At 37.8% G+C, this 15732-nt stretch overlaps 1 protein-coding gene across 4 annotated transcripts; it reads left to right on the top strand.

Moving 5' to 3' along the window:
- Nucleotides 1–645: 645 nt before the first annotated feature.
- On the top strand, nucleotides 646–15391 carry tnnt1 (troponin T type 1 (skeletal, slow)). Of its 4 annotated transcripts, none has more exons than XM_069149860.1 (15): nucleotides 646–729; nucleotides 5854–5881; nucleotides 6021–6034; nucleotides 6186–6257; nucleotides 6487–6504; nucleotides 8428–8448; nucleotides 9234–9255; nucleotides 9391–9451; nucleotides 12469–12585; nucleotides 12783–12860; nucleotides 13252–13365; nucleotides 13462–13571; nucleotides 14717–14807; nucleotides 15008–15048; nucleotides 15149–15391. In XM_069149860.1, the coding sequence occupies exons 2-15, from the start codon at nucleotides 5856–5858 to the stop codon at nucleotides 15192–15194; spliced, it is 831 nt and encodes a 276-aa protein (XP_069005961.1). In that variant the 5' UTR covers nucleotides 646–729; nucleotides 5854–5855; the 3' UTR covers nucleotides 15195–15391. The 4 variants fall into 4 exon arrangements, with proteins under 4 accessions (XP_069005961.1, XP_069005960.1, XP_069005962.1 ...); XM_069149859.1 differs by having other exon boundaries at nucleotides 6484–6504; XM_069149861.1 differs by lacking the exon at nucleotides 8428–8448 and having other exon boundaries at nucleotides 6484–6504.
- Nucleotides 15392–15732: the final 341 nt, after the last annotated feature.

The following is a 15732-nucleotide window of genomic DNA, read 5'->3' as shown; positions in this document are numbered from 1 at the left end:
TGATAGGATTTTGTACTATTCAATATTCCTTTATCTTTTTCTTTCTTCCTCTTCTGTCTTCTGTTCCACTCATACTGATTCTGAGATATTAATCAGCGCACATACACCTTCTATCCTCATCATCCCTTCCTCAGCTTTGTCAGACCCACCAGTAACCATGCCAACTCTACTCCTTATTACATATACAAACCAAAGTTTTAAAGAGTGAACAAAAAATACCCATTGCATTCTACCCTTTCAGTTCTTCTCAGCCAGCTTTCTCCATCCATACATCACACCCTCCCTCCCTCCTCATTTTGTCACCCCCCTCTCCACCTGCCCTGTGGCATCCCTCCATTTGTCCGATGAGGTCATCCCTCTGTTCTCCCTAATCCTGCGAGGTGCTCATCTTTCTGCCTCCGCCTAATCCGCCTGTGGCCCCCAGCCCTGACCACACACACACATCTGCACAATTGCTCACGCAGCCTTACAGTTATTCTTGTATTGTATACTCAGACTCTCAGTAATTCTCACAGCATGCATACACACATAATCAGATGGCACACTCACTCACACTCACACACACACACACACACACACACACACACACACACACACACACACACACACACACACACACACACACACACACACAATGTGGTCCACCTCTCTGTATAAAACTGCCCTTGTCCCTGTACAATCGCCATTCTGTCTGTCTCTGGTGTCAACTGATACCACACCTTCATACAGGTATGTCTTTCTGTCTTTTAGTCTGATCTTTCTAGGTTTTGTTCTAATAAGATGACAGTTGAATAGAATATAGCCAACATGAAATTAATTGAAGTGTGATTTGTGTCATTACAGTTTAACACAGTGGAGACTTTGTTGCATGCTTTTTCCTCTCGTTATGTTCAGGGATGCTATAGCGTGAGACTCAGCTTTAAAGCAAAATTAAAAAAAAAAAAAATCAACATGTAACCTCAGGATTGTCAATATTACATGTATCTGCTCATCAGCATACTTAAATCTTATGTGCCTGAGCATCCCTAAATGCACCACCAAGAATCTTATGTGTCTGAGTATCAAAAGTTATTTTTTTCAGAGAGCAAAAGACAGGAACGAGGCTGCTTATTCTTCAGGTATAGCTACAAGTACTGATCTTATACAGTAATGCTTGCTGCTATTGTAAACACAAATAATTCATGTGAAGAAAGCTGCTTGTCCGACATTGCCATGTATCACCTCCCTTGCCCACTTTGTTGGCCAAAACAGTGTTATAGGTGACAAAATTACTCGCTTAATTTTTGTCTGGCAAGATCGAGTTTTTGTGTGGTATCAAGAGTGCCCTTGGCTACCCAGACAGTTCAAAAAGCCTGTCGTTTTTCTTGCCACCAATTAAGCCGCTGCACGCATCAAATGATGGTGCTGGTGGCAGTAGACGCCTTCCCAGAGGCAGAACATGTATTGCTTCAACTGACTACAATTACTATCAATGCTGATTGGACATTTACATAAAAAGTGATGAATTTTCTGTATAATTTCACATTGATATGAAATTAATGGAGATCAATGTGGCTACCTTGAACATAATCCGTCCAAAAAATGTGCAATCGCTGCAATAACCTTGTGGTGCAATCTATAATTTCAAAACATAATCTAGTTCAATCAGTTACTTTAAAAATTATGAAATGGCCTTTGGATGGTTGATTGATATGTGGCTGTACCTCGCTTGAGCTGCCGCCTCTTCTTCTCCACATCTGCACTGAAATATGAGCGTTGTTCAATAGTAGCAGGGCAGGACTACAGGACCAGCGGCACAATCTGACATTATCAGTTTCAAAACATTTAAATCATACTGTATGTATGTGCAGACTATCTGTGTGTACTGATCCAGTACCTTAGAGTTTCACTGTACACCTCTCACAAATACTGTCCTAACATGAGGTCCGCACATGTTCCTTAGACCTGACGACCATCATAAAAGCATTCAACAAATGCTCATCATCACCACCACAGCACTGTTAGCTGGCGTGCATTTCCTTCTTTAGAACTAGAGCTGTCAAAGGCAAAAGTCTGAGGTCAGACAAGCTAACTTTAGCACCCAGAGTACTAGAGGTGTCTGTATACGCTAATTTAATATTTGCAATGTGCAAAACACATCATTAGCTTGGTTGAATTTTTCAGCCCGTAAAGTCTTGTTACAGCTAGATTCTTTTTCACATGATTTTACCAACCTGTTTCCTTCTCCACTATTCTACTCTTTTGAACCTATTATTAGCATGCCTTCAACACTAATGAGGCATTATTGCACACCCATTCTCCTGTAGTCTGCAGACACACACACTTGTTGTCCTTGACTAAAATTAACCCTGCTAAGGCCGATGCCAGTCGCCCTTTGGAACTCGACACTTCTTCAAAATCCCCTGGTTTGCTCTCACCCCTTCCCTCCCTCCATTTAGATCCAAATGGACGGTTTCCGACAGAGGGTTGCAATGTGCACCTCTCCCTCATATGTCATTTTTCCCCCACCCTTTCTCTATCCATCCTTTATGCCTTTATTTATAGGCCTTGATCTTTTTCCTGAATTATTGCCCCTGCATTTGAAATAATTAAGATCTGATGAAAATTAAACTGTCTTGTGTGTCCATGAGTAAATAAATAATACAAGATACATTCTTTATTTCAGAATCATGCTGTATTATTCCTTTAAAGGAATTAAAATTTTGTGAAATAAGCTTCCCTCAGAATTGCTTGCTACTTGAATGGCTGTGAAGCTACAAAAGCACATGGTTTGCTGAGTGGAAAACCTTTTTCTTTGTTGGCACACGGAGACAGAAAGCATCAGTAGCAATGCATGGGAGATTTGAGACTTATTGATGTGCTGGTGAAAGGACTGAGGGGGTTATGCTAAGCCAAGCTGTTGAGTCTGGCTTGGCAGTCGGAACGACAGCAGAATTAGGAAGGAGGGGGCAGAACTTTTAACAACAGTTACTGCCTCTTTAATTCAACTACGCAGCTGCCATAAATTCTTCCCGATGACCAATAATGGAGAGATAAAAGAAGGAAAAGAAGATGGATCATGAACTTTCTGGTTGTTTAAAGGCTAATTCAAACAGAAACTGCCTCTTACAAGTAACATGTTTGCTGTTTGAAGTTGCTTGTGTATGTAATAAGGTCAAAACACCTCAGCTACTTGACGACAGCTTTCCTCAGTTAATCAGTCGCTTAGTAAACATGTCAAAGCTGTGAATCAGGTGTTAAAAGGTGTTAAGTTTCACTGCACTTGTAATGTTGTAAAACACATTGTGAGGTCATGCCTGTTTTTCTTTTTTCAATGAGAAGATACAGATTGTTTCAGCACAAACGTTGTTCACCTGTGCACTGTTTCAAAGTAAATGACCCCAATAAAATCCCACTTTCTGAACTGTTTAAAACGCTAGTACACTGGGAGAAAGTGTGAGTGAGGACAAGGGTGGAGTGGCAGAGAGCTGAAACTAGAAAGTGAGAGAAACCCTATCTCTCGTATGTGTTCGACCCCTGTCACATTCTCACCTGTTGAGGTTCCTCAATTTCCCTACATCCCCTGCCAGAAAGGTGTTGGCACACACCCACTGTGAATGTCTGTCTGTGCCTGGTTTTATGTCAAAGTGATGGCAGCTCTGACGGAAAATATTTAGATAAAACCATCTCGGTGTGCGTTGTGTGTTTTTCTATCACCGTAGTGATTAATCACAGGAGAATATAAATCATGGTCACTTGTGACTTAGTGAAAATGACTCAGTCATACCTTTATGACTACCAAATATAATATTACCAAACAGTCCTGTCATTTTAGTCAGTAAAAGGTCACCAATCAATGGAATACATTTTTTGTTTTTTGTCCTGTAAATCTTCATTTTGATAGTAGATGTTTTCATTTTGTAATTAAACTCTTCTTTACATACAGTAACTCCAAATCAAGGTTTAATATCATATTACAACACTGACAGTATGGGGCCACATTACTATGGCTTTGGCATAGCAACAGTAGACATGAACGTTGTCACCTTGTTAACATATTGATGTTCTCAATTCTAGTTTATTGTCAACTTGGAACACTTGCTTAAGCATGAAACGAATAATCCTGTTAATGTTTGTAATGATACCTGATTGTAGAATAAAGTGATGAACTGACCAAATGGTCAACAGGTTGACTCCCACTGTGTCATGACTTGTGTCTAGAGAGGAGAGAGGAGACCCAACTTGACACAGGGAGTGTTTTTATGTTACATTACATTTAAAGAATATTGTTGGGAGAAGGAATTTTCTGTTTTTTATTGCTGTCTGGACCTTTGGTGTTTATAATTTGTAAGGTGGAAGACATGACTTTCCTTTTGTCATAAAGGCATTAGAATTCATCCCAAGACGACCATGAATATTCAGCCATTTTTAATATACAGCACATTATCATGGATTAAGGAAAGGTTTTGAGTTTTCTTTTCTGTATTTAATATTCATTAAGGATAATCATTAAGGATCACCTTTGGACTGTTCACTTTTTTCAGGAAAAGACAATCCATTAGCCCCCAAGGCTCTGCAGAGAATTGGGCAATATTGAACGATTTTTTTTTTTTTTTTTTTTTTTTTTTTTTTTTTTTTTTAACACTACTTAAGATAACTATTGCAGTCCTCAAAATATGACTGACTTGATTTAATTATTCAGTTACTCTTTCAATAATGCAAGTAATTATTTTCTCCCAAATAATCACATTTCCAATTGGTCAAACTGATATCTTCAACTTTTTTTTTTTTTTTAGAAAACCCACACATTTTCAATGATAATAAATGTGTCAGAATTATAAAATATCCCAAGAATTGTAAAAATGTTTTGAAATTTAATGAAAATTATTTGAAAGACAAAAAAAATTAACTTACAATAATATACAATAATAATAGTGCTACATTTGATTACAACATTTTCCCTTTTTATCTCTTTTTTCCCTCTTTTTTCTGTGTAATTTTTCAATTTATATTTTTCTTAGTTGTAATTATAAATAATCATATCGATACATTGGCTGCTGAATGAAATTAAATAATGTGATGCAATAATATGTCACCTTGGGAAGAGGTACTGTGCGACAGAATGCATTAGTAGCACTCAGATTCATATTCTCAATATGTTATCTGTAGTTAGCCTGCGTAGTGTCATTAATAATAACCTAAGAAAACTAAAGAAGACTTTACCTAATATTATTATGATCATCAGTCCTGAGAAATAGAAGTAGGTCGGGGGAAATAAATTGTAAGCTACCCTTTGTTGCACATCTCGTTCATGGACTGTTCATGTCCCTATAAAGGTAACTTACCAGTGGGGATGTTGTAATAATATCAGCACACGAGAACTTTGTGTCAGAACTGAAACTGAACAAGTACCAAAATAGAAAAGTTTGGAACTTGTACTGAAATCCCAATCAGCAAAGGAGAGATAACATATAATAATTATCATAATCGCAGCCCTTTCATATAATTGTATTGTAAGTTTTGCCTTTGAGCAGATTTTTGGGTTTTCAAATACATTTTTATTGACTTTAATTTGTGTACTTCTGTTTATTTCTTGAGAAATTGTGTTAAATTATTATGTAATTATAATATAATACAATAATTTTTACATGTGAGAAGTTTGAAAATATGTTCACTTTTCCTTTAAACCATAAACCAATCACTTAATGAACCATTTGAGCACTACTTTAAAATTGCATCATCACCTTTTTGCATTTTAATTTATTTATTTTTAGTTCTACAATCAATTTTCAACAGTTTTCTTTGCCTTTCTTTTAAATAGTAATTTTCTATGATCGTCTTGATGTGATTGTTATTTGTTTCCTTTGATTGCAGCCATGTCAGACTTAGAAGAGGAATACGAGTAAGTAAATAGAAACAATAACAGTGTATCATTTGACATCTTTTGTCATCTCTGACTTACATCAGCAGTGTAAATCCATCAACTGAGACGTTTACTGATAAACAATATGTTTCTCTGTTCCTTTTTATCTTCTCTCCAGGGACCAGGCAGAGGGTAAGTTTAATCAGATGTGTCACACAACAGCTGTGTCTTTCACAAACACACCCACGGATTGGGTGATGAGACAGTAAATGAGATATGAAGATATGGTGAATCTGTATTGTTGTATTTGTGTCTTGACTTGTTGTTGGTTTTTTTTTTCCAGAGGCTGAGGAGGAGCAGGAGGCTGAGCCAGAGGAGGAGACTGAGCAGGTGGAGGTGGAGGAAGATGGAGGAGGTGAGGTCGGGAAAACTCTCCCCAAAAACCTCTATGGAGAAAAGATGTTGAAAGAGATAAAATGTCTTTTCCTGTTGTCTGAAGACGCTCTCAAAGAGCCGAGCAGTTGGTCACCTCCTGTTCCTCATCATAACTCTGAGTTATGGGTGATGCAGCACTAACTGACCTATCAACTTCCCCTCTATCCTGCTTTTCCTTTGGCTGACACTGTGCTGGTCTGGGCTAGCAGAGCAGCAGGAGTACCAAGGTAGGGTCACAGCACACGTTAAAAGTTCCCCACTTGTAAGGCTAAAATACTCATATCTGAGCATATTTACCATGTTGATCATGCCTTTAATGTTGTGAACATTTTGCTTTTCTCTTTGCATGTTTTTGCAGTTTTTTTTTTTAAAGATGCAAACACTCAAAACAGAATTGAAATATAATATTTCAATGATCTGACTGTCATTTAAAGCTGCGATAATTAATATTTTAACTTCAACAATGGATCAAATAATTATATATTATGTGAAAACTGTTGCTCGTAGCAACAAACTACTATTTTCAAACTACTCTGCTGTTCCTCTCAGCCCTTTTAAAGTTTTAGTGTCTTTCAGATTCTTGTTTATCATTTTTGCAGGGTTAAATCTAAAAGTCAAACCAGAGATACAACACTCTGCTCCCAGAATTACACAAATGCACACTGAACAGTCCAAGATCTAAACAATGTCACGTCATATCATAGTATTATATGCCGCTTCTGTTTTGGAATGTGTTTTGCCTTGTAAAAATTTTACAATATTTTATTCGTTTCTGCATCTGCAATCATTGTTTGTATGCTGACATTCATATTACAATACACACATGCATATACCGGATGTGTTTTACTTCAGCAAGACATTCTCTGAGGGATTTAAGGCTCAACAGACACGGCCAAAGTCCTGCAAAGTTTTGAATCACAAATTAAGTCAAAATATAGTGAAAAACCTGGTCAGAGTTCAGTTACAAACATCTAACTGCTCAAGACTTTCTCTGTGTTGGTTACCACATAGCTCATTCTTAGCTGAGGCCTATCAGATGGTTAGACTATGGCTATTTGGCCCCACCATTAAGGTTCAGCTCAGGATCATATAATAATTCTATCTCAGAGAATGCTTACATAAGTAAAACTCTAATCTTCATGTAGAAAAATATCCATATGTGTACTATGTATTAATGAATGTTCACTGAATGTTCCACAAAACTACATTTCCCGACAGACACAGTGGTTAGTAGATATATTTTACCAGGAAATAGTGTAGCTCCATTTGCATGATGGGAAATGGTAGTTCTAAGGCAATAGTTCAACATTTTGGGGCATATGTTTGTCTGCTTCGATGTGAAGATTTAGGTGAAATGATTAATACCACTTTTTAGTAAAAGATTCAACTAGCAGCCAGTTAGCTTAGCTCAGCACAAGGCTGGAAACAACTGGCTAGTGACCAGCACTTTTAAAGCTGTCTAAATTAGCGAGCTTTAGAGGTGCTGGTTGGTGGATTTTGTGGTCACCTTTGAACAAAGCCACACTAGATGTTTTCCGCTGTTTCCAAAATGCTAAATTAAGCAAAATGAATTATTGGTGGAGCTTAAATTTACAATACAGACATGAGACTGGTGTTGATCTTCGCTTATAACTCTTGGCAAGAAAGAAAATGAGTGTAATTTCCAAAATGTCAAACTATTTCTTTAAGCTTGCTGCCTTTGTAGTATCAGATATTAATTTGGAACTTCTTCCAGTCATTTCACACCTCCTCTCTCCTTCTGTCATCATATTTTTGTCCTCTGTCCTTTCATTTTTTTACTCTCTGTTTCTGTTCTTTCCATTTTAATTTTTTTTATCTCTTGATATGTATGACTTCCACTGGTTCATGATGCTTTTTTTTATTTTTACTTCTTTTTTGAACAACATTTTGTTCTTCAGATTTTCATTCCCCTCCTTTTTTTAAATACATTTTCACATCTACCTATTTATCCTTCCCTTCTTTCTTTCTTCTTCCATATGGTTTCTTTCTTGTCTTCCTTGCTTGTTTTGCTTGCTTTACCAATGTTTACATTTCATCCATGATTAATGACCTTTGTCATTCCACGTACTGTATTATTTTGTCATCATCATTCCATCTTTCACTCTGCCGTTATGTGACTGGTCCATCAGATCAAGATGGCCAAGAAGAAGGTGAGAAATAGTATGCTGTAGAAGTGTGGTTCCCTATTGTGGTAAAATTTATTATTTTATCCTCTAGCTCAGCACCACATTCCTCAAAATAATGATCTAACACTGAAATACCCTTAAACCTCACTGGAAAACCCTTTAATAGCAATTTTGCAAAGCTTGTGTAGGTAAATATTAAAAGGTTATAATTCAAGCTCCTAAAATATAACTTTCTAGGCACCTTATGTTTCCAAGAAAATGTTTGAGAATAACACAAAATCTTGGAGGTGAGAGGTTCTATGTAAACTACGATTCCCTATTGTGGTAAAATTCATTATTTTATCCTATAGCTCAGCACCACATTCCCCAAAATAATTATCTAACACTGAAATACCCTTAAACCTCACCGTAAAAAACCCTTTAACAGCAATTTTGCAAAGCTCGTGTAGGTAAATATTAAAAGGTTATAATTCAAACTCCTAAAATATAACTTTCTAGACACCTTATGTTTCCAAGAAAATGTTTGAAAATAACCCAAAATCTTGGAGGGGAGAGGTTCTATATAAACTAGGATTAGTATAAAAGTATTTTTTTTTTTTTTATGTTGTTGCACTTTTGTTTTGTTATAACTATTACAAATGACTACATTTATGTTGCGTTTTCTTTTCTCAGTCCCATGCCTGCTGTTCTATCAGTCATTTTAATTACGCAGTTATTTTACTAATAACTCCTCATACTTTCACACATTTGTGGGGAACGTTTCTTTTTTACTTGTGTGATTTGCTCATCTTTGTCTCTTCTCTCTACAGAGGAGGAACGCCCCAAACCCAAGTATGTTCAGTCACCATTTTATTTAAAAAAAAAATTTCAGTTAAAAGTTGTTGTCAGTCCAAAATGTCATATTCAAATCTTTAAATTACTCTTTCGCATTTCTTTTACTCAAGTTTTGTGTTTCGTTCTCTCTAGACCGGTGGTGCCCCAACTTGCTCCTCCAAAGATTCCTGAGGGAGACAGGGTGGATTTTGACGTAAGTGATAAACAGAGGATTAAACCAGAATAGTTTTTTTTTTTTCCTTTTTAGACTTTGAAGTTGCATCATAAATCATGTGGCAGCCACAACTGCGAGGTTATAGTTCAAGGCAGAAAAGTTATTTTCACTGCTAATTTGGGATTAGCTCTCATTTCACTAGCTGCCATGGTCTGAGATTAATTGATAAAGGTAGTTGTCAACGCATACTGCATTTATCCAGTATTATCTTCTTAATAATTTCAGTCTAGGCTTATATCCAAATAGACAGTGCTGGCTGGGGCATCAGTCAGCTTGTTAACTGCCATGTATTTGATCTTACATTTGTAACTGCATGTAACAATATTTAATTGAACGGTTGCTTTAAAAATGTGTCTGTGAGCCCCTGTCCCTTTGTATTTAGTATTTTACAGAACTGGACACGGTCCGAATCAAAGATACAATCAGGGTTAGCTAGCATGTCACAAGCCAATCACAGCAGCTCTTTGTAAACAATTGTCCTCTGGTCTCTACAGGCCTGTATTTATGTCAATCCAGGCAGCGCGCAAGCACAAGTCGAAGTTTTGTGCGCTGGAAACACATGTAGGTGTGGCCAACTTTTTGGGTAATTTGTTGAATTCAAGGGCATCCATGGCACAGTGCTAAAGTAGGAAGAATAGATAATATGGGTGTTTCACAGCCAACTATAATCATGACCAATCAAATCAGGTCCTTACATCCTCTTTAAAACCACTGTGTGGCAGTTTATTGTCAGTTTTATAATTACTAAAGAAGGAGGAGACCGGTACCACCTGCCAAACTTTACGCAGGCGAAAACGGACATATTTGTCCGGGAGGCTCAGGTTTGTAATCACTGAATTTATGGTACTACGAGTCTGCCTCCATGGACTGAAGATGTTTAATTGGTTTGGGAAGAGGTAACTACCCCCTTCCCTGGTATTATGATAACCACTGCCCAGTGTAAGAAGCAGTTCAGTGATATAAGACAAAAACCTGCATCTTATAGACACCAAACTCTTTAATTATCTCTTGCACGCTTTGATTGAATGTCAAAGTGAACAGAGAACACTCATCGAATTTTGCAAAATCAGGTGCTGAAACAATGTTGAAAAGTGAGCGTAAATAAATTCCGCACACTCAAACCTCCTGATGCAATTCATTCATTAACAACACTGATGAAGAGCAATATGATTTAAATGTCACTGATTTTAAGCTGTTAATGAATGAATTGCATCAGGAGCTTTGAATGTGCATCATTTATTTTCCAGTTATCAATTAAAGAGTAGTGTCACACTCCATGGTCTTGTACATCTGAGATGATTACACCAGATGATGTATTGTTACTTCTTTGTGTACATTTTAATTTCAATTCTAACTGTAACTGAATCAAAAAGGTTGCAATCAAAAAAATCTTGTTTTAATCATTTATGTAAGTGGGATTAAATATGTATGTCATCCATGGGGTTTTAGATAGGTCTGTTCACGTGCGCTCTTGCCCACTAAAGCTGCAAAAAAAATAGCCTTCCATCAGCTGCACTGCACTTAGATCTGATTTGAGCTGGCAGAAACACTAGCACCATTTAACTGCAAAAGTGAAACTAACATTGCACTGCATCTTTTCAGACAAAACTCATTGTGCTGTTTCACCCATTTAAGTGCAGCCAGGTAAGCAACAAAAATAGCTATTCAGCGCAAGGGGCTTTTTCAAGTTTGCACTGAGTAGCTATTTTCGTCGCTTGGCAAAAAAAAATGCCAATGCACCTGGATTTGAGCTTAGACCAGCTTTGCACTGGTACAAAGATGGGGCCCCATGTTGTCTGGCTTCCTCCCTTCCTCTGTGTTTGGCAGCGCACTTATAAAACTTGTTTCAACTTTGGCAACTAAATTCCAAATACCTCAGACATAACTAGCTAATAGAACAGATGTTATCGTGGTAGTTCGTTACAACAGTTGACAACACTGGTATTACACTTCAAGCCTGGCAAAATATATAGGCATACAAGGCTGCTGCTTCTGTTGCACGTAAACGATGCACAGCACTGGGATGTGCACGGAGCACAGAGAAGCTGTGACCTTTGTGAGTAAATACTCCAAGTTATGCCACTTAAGGAAATTTAGCACCTGAGTTACACATGATTTTTGTGAGCAGTGGTCTGGTTGTGTCTGTGATTCTTTCCTCATCTGGACCTTGAGCAAAGAGCGCACATCATTGTTTGTGACAAATTATTGGGGAACAGAAAGAATTAGCAGGGAGCAAAATCTGGTGAGTGGAGATGATGGGGAGCAATGATGGCTTTAATGTGGGCAAGAAACTTGGCTGTGTTGTGTTGTCATGTTAGAGAAGTGCCCTGGTGCAACAATTCAGGTCATTTTCACTGAATTTTTCAGACGCCCTCAGAACATCACAGTGGAAATCGGTGTTGACAGTGTGACCCTGGGGTAAGAATTCATGCTGCACAAGCTTGCAAATGTTAAAGAAAAAACTCACCTGGTTGAGCGCCTTAACTGACGCACTTTTTTTGGGGGGGGAGGGTTACGTTCCACTTCTCCCAAACGGAAATGTCCCTCTCCAGGCTCATTGCTTCATTGCTGTAGGCTTCCTCAAGCATTTTAGGGTCTCTGTTGCCGATTTCCAGAGTTTGACACAAATTTGAAGTGCCCCTTCGGTCATGTCCATGGAAAAATCGCAGTGCACACGCAGCGCTGTGCTCAGAAAAACTTTAGTAATTCAGATGCTGAATTTTGTCAAGGGACAAAACTTGGAGTATTTATTCATAATGGTTATAGTTTCCTCCTGTTTCTTGCACTTCACAGTGCTGTGCATTGTAACAGGAACAGTCTTGGAACTGATCCACACTCGTATTTGGTGCGTCATTCCGTGGGTGTTGCTGAGTGATACAGCAGAAAGAGAGGTGAAATGTTTTTGAATGTGTATGTTCAGTGTGCCACTTCAACAATAGATTAGGTGCTGTTGTACAAATTGTCAAAGTGACAGAAACACTTCCTTGTTCCACCAGGACATCCACAGAAAGCGTATGGAGAAGGATTTACTGGAGCTGCACACTCTGATTGATGTGCACTTCGAGCAGAGGAAGAAGGACGAGGAAGAACTAATCGGCCTCAAGGAGAGAATTGCAAGTTTACTTGCCACCAAGATGTTTAAAATCACTATAGAAATATAAATGGAACACTATGCACTTGATTAACAGAAACAGAAATTGCATTTAGTGGAGTGAGCTACTTATGTGCCATACTTAAGGAAATGTTCTTAGTTACATTAAAGAAAATAATTGCATTGAAATGTTTTTTGGCTTGTTCTGCTTTCCATCAGGAGCACCGTCGGTCAGAGAGAGCGGAGATCCAGAGGGTTAGAGCTGAGAAGGAGAAAGACAGACAGAATAGAATTACGGTAACGAACATTCACACAGTCACACAAATGTGTTTAATTATAGGTGAAGTGAGTCAAACTGGTGCCTCAGCAAACAAGACAACTAAGATCTGGAGCACATGGGAGTAAGAACTCGTTATGTTAAAAGAAAACCTCACAAATCAAAATGTTGATATTTCTAACTAAAGGAATTTGAATACATTGTTTTTCATTTATACATTGTTTATATATATATATATATATATATATATATACATATATATGTATGTATGTATGTATATACATACATTGTTTCATTTAGATATTTTAGTTCTAATAAAGTAGTGAAATATACAACATAACATGTCCTGACGCACAATACACAGTTCAAAATGTAAACATGTGGTTCACTCCATTTCTGTCCAACTGGCAGGAGGAGCGTCACAGAAAGGAGGAAGAGGAGGCCAAGAAGAAGGCTGATGATGACGCCAAGAAGAAGAAAGTGCTGTCTGGCATGGGAGCAAACTTTGGAGGCTTCTTGGCCAAGGTCAGACAGCTGCTGTTATTATCAGCCGAGATGATGATGATGATGAGAAGATGGTGATACGGAGGGTGACTGTGGACCGTGTGCATTCTTTCCCAGGCTGAGTCGAGGAAGGGCAAACGTCTGACAGGCAGAGAGATCAAGAAGAGGACTCTGGTTGACAGACGGGAACCGCTAGCCATAGACAATATGAGGGAGGATGCACTCAAGTGAGTCTGTTCCACTTGTATCAACAGACAGCTAAGCAATGATGTTATACCATCAGAACCTCTGTAAATTATTGATCACCTGAAATTATATTCTATTGGAGATTTTTGATGACAAAACATGAGGATGTTTTCAAAAGGATCTTTACCAGCCAACCATTCGTTGAACCCCTCCGCTAATCTGTAATTAATAATAATAATAATAATAGATTTATTAATATAGCACATTTCCTAAACAAATGATTAAATAGTTCAGACATTCCTCACATCTGTCTTGAGGTTATTCAACTGTAAGGTGGGGAACCAATTACAGAATTTAAGGTCTTAAAAATAATTCCGATATTGTGACCCTGTTCAGCAATTAGATTTGAAATTTTCAAATTAGATTGAGATTTTCCTTGCTTCTTTAATTGTGTGCTGACAAGCATCAGATTGTGCAGAGAAGCAAGGTAGACAGTGAGTTTGTCTTTCCAGGTGGAATGGTCCCTGTTGCTATGTGTATATGTTGATCGAATGTTAGTGGCCATGTCTTGCTCTTCACTGGAATAGGGGAAGCTTACACTGCAGCAAGTTTTGCTAAACTTGTTACAATTGTGTATATTTATTTCCATGTCTTCTACATGGATCATTAGATGGTGACAATGCTGTTTTTTTTTACTGAAATATGCAGCCACAGCTTCCGTATATATGCACAAATTCATGGCTACATACATGAATTTGTGCATATACGTATATATACGGGCCCTTTTGGAAAACACTCGCAAGGTTCACATTTTCAAACAATTTAGGTTGAAATATTAAGAAGTTAGCAAGAGAGCATTTCCACCTACCAATGTACTGTACCTAATGTTAGCTTAATTAGCTAGGTAGCTAAAGCTGATACAGCCACAATTTTGATTTCTATCGATTAAATCAACGATCGGACAGAAATGAGTAGCTTGCTTTTTGTTTGCCCCTGTCTGAAAATCAAAAATTTGTAATTATCTAAAAACAAATTAAAGAATGTTTCAAAAAATTCAGCCTAAACAGGCTGACTCAGCAGCTGCTTCCCTGGTGGCAAGCTGCACTGACCCATTGTTGAACATATAAAAAAAACTAGTGAATTAACAAAATTGATCCTTTCCGTCTTTCCATCTTGTGTTTCCAAGGCAACGGGCCCAAGAGATGTGGAACTGGATCTACCAGCTGGAATCTGAGAAGTTTGACTTTATGGAGCACATGAAACACCAGAAATATGAGGTAATACTGTGACTGCAAACAGAGTTCAGCACACACTGTGCCAGAAACATGAGACCCCACAGTACTGTAGATGTAATAATCCATATATAATTATTATTGTACACTGCATACTGATTTCCGTGGTTCACTTTCATTATTGTTTATCATGTTCATATATTTCCCCATGTCATACATTTTTTTTTCCTGTGTGCATCTTGTAGATCATTGTGCTGCTGAACAGAATCCAGCACGCTCAAAAATTGTAAGTACCTAAATTTGTACAAAATGTAATATTTTCTGTCTTCATCTGCCTATTGTAGGGTTTCTTCACTTATTTGTTTCCTCCTCTCTTTCTCCTTCAGTAAAAAGGTCCATGGCAAAGGGAAGGTGGGTGGACGCTGGAAGTAAACAGGAAAAAAAATCTAAATTGAAACCGAACAACAGAAAACTGGAAAAAAAAAAAAAATGGGAAGCATTGGAGGAACCAGACATTTCTTTTCCACAGTCCTCTAGTGTCAGAGACCTTCTACAGACCATCTCAGTGTGCAGTAGATATTGTCTCTTGATATTAGATATTGATAATAAAACTACAGGCACTGACTTTTGATTTGTGTATTGTCACTCTTCTATTGGTTTTGGATGTGATTTTGTGAAGTTGTGGTATTTCATTTCAGTCAATGCATTGCATCTCTTATCTCATACCCCTCGCCTCCCCCTCCAACCATGTAATAGAATCTCCAGTGGTTGTGAACCTCAGAAAAAAAAATGTAAAGTACCTCTCAGTGTTTGGTTTGTCCATTCTCAGCTACTTTACAAACATGGAGGTGCAACATGGCGCATTCCATGGAAGGGGACCCACTCCCTATGCAGATATAACAGGTTCATTCTAAGGTAACAAAGGTCTCCTAAATTCATTCACTTAGTGGCAGGACTTAAAAGCTGGAAA

Source organism: Embiotoca jacksoni, unplaced genomic scaffold (genome assembly GCF_022577435.1).
Source record: "Embiotoca jacksoni isolate LCO1_2020_lvr unplaced genomic scaffold, fEmbJac1.0.p SCAF_15, whole genome shotgun sequence".
NCBI lineage: Eukaryota > Metazoa > Chordata > Actinopteri > Embiotocidae > Embiotoca > Embiotoca jacksoni.
The sequence above is the reverse complement of the archived record's forward strand: the minus strand, read 5'-3'. Positions and strand labels throughout refer to the sequence as shown.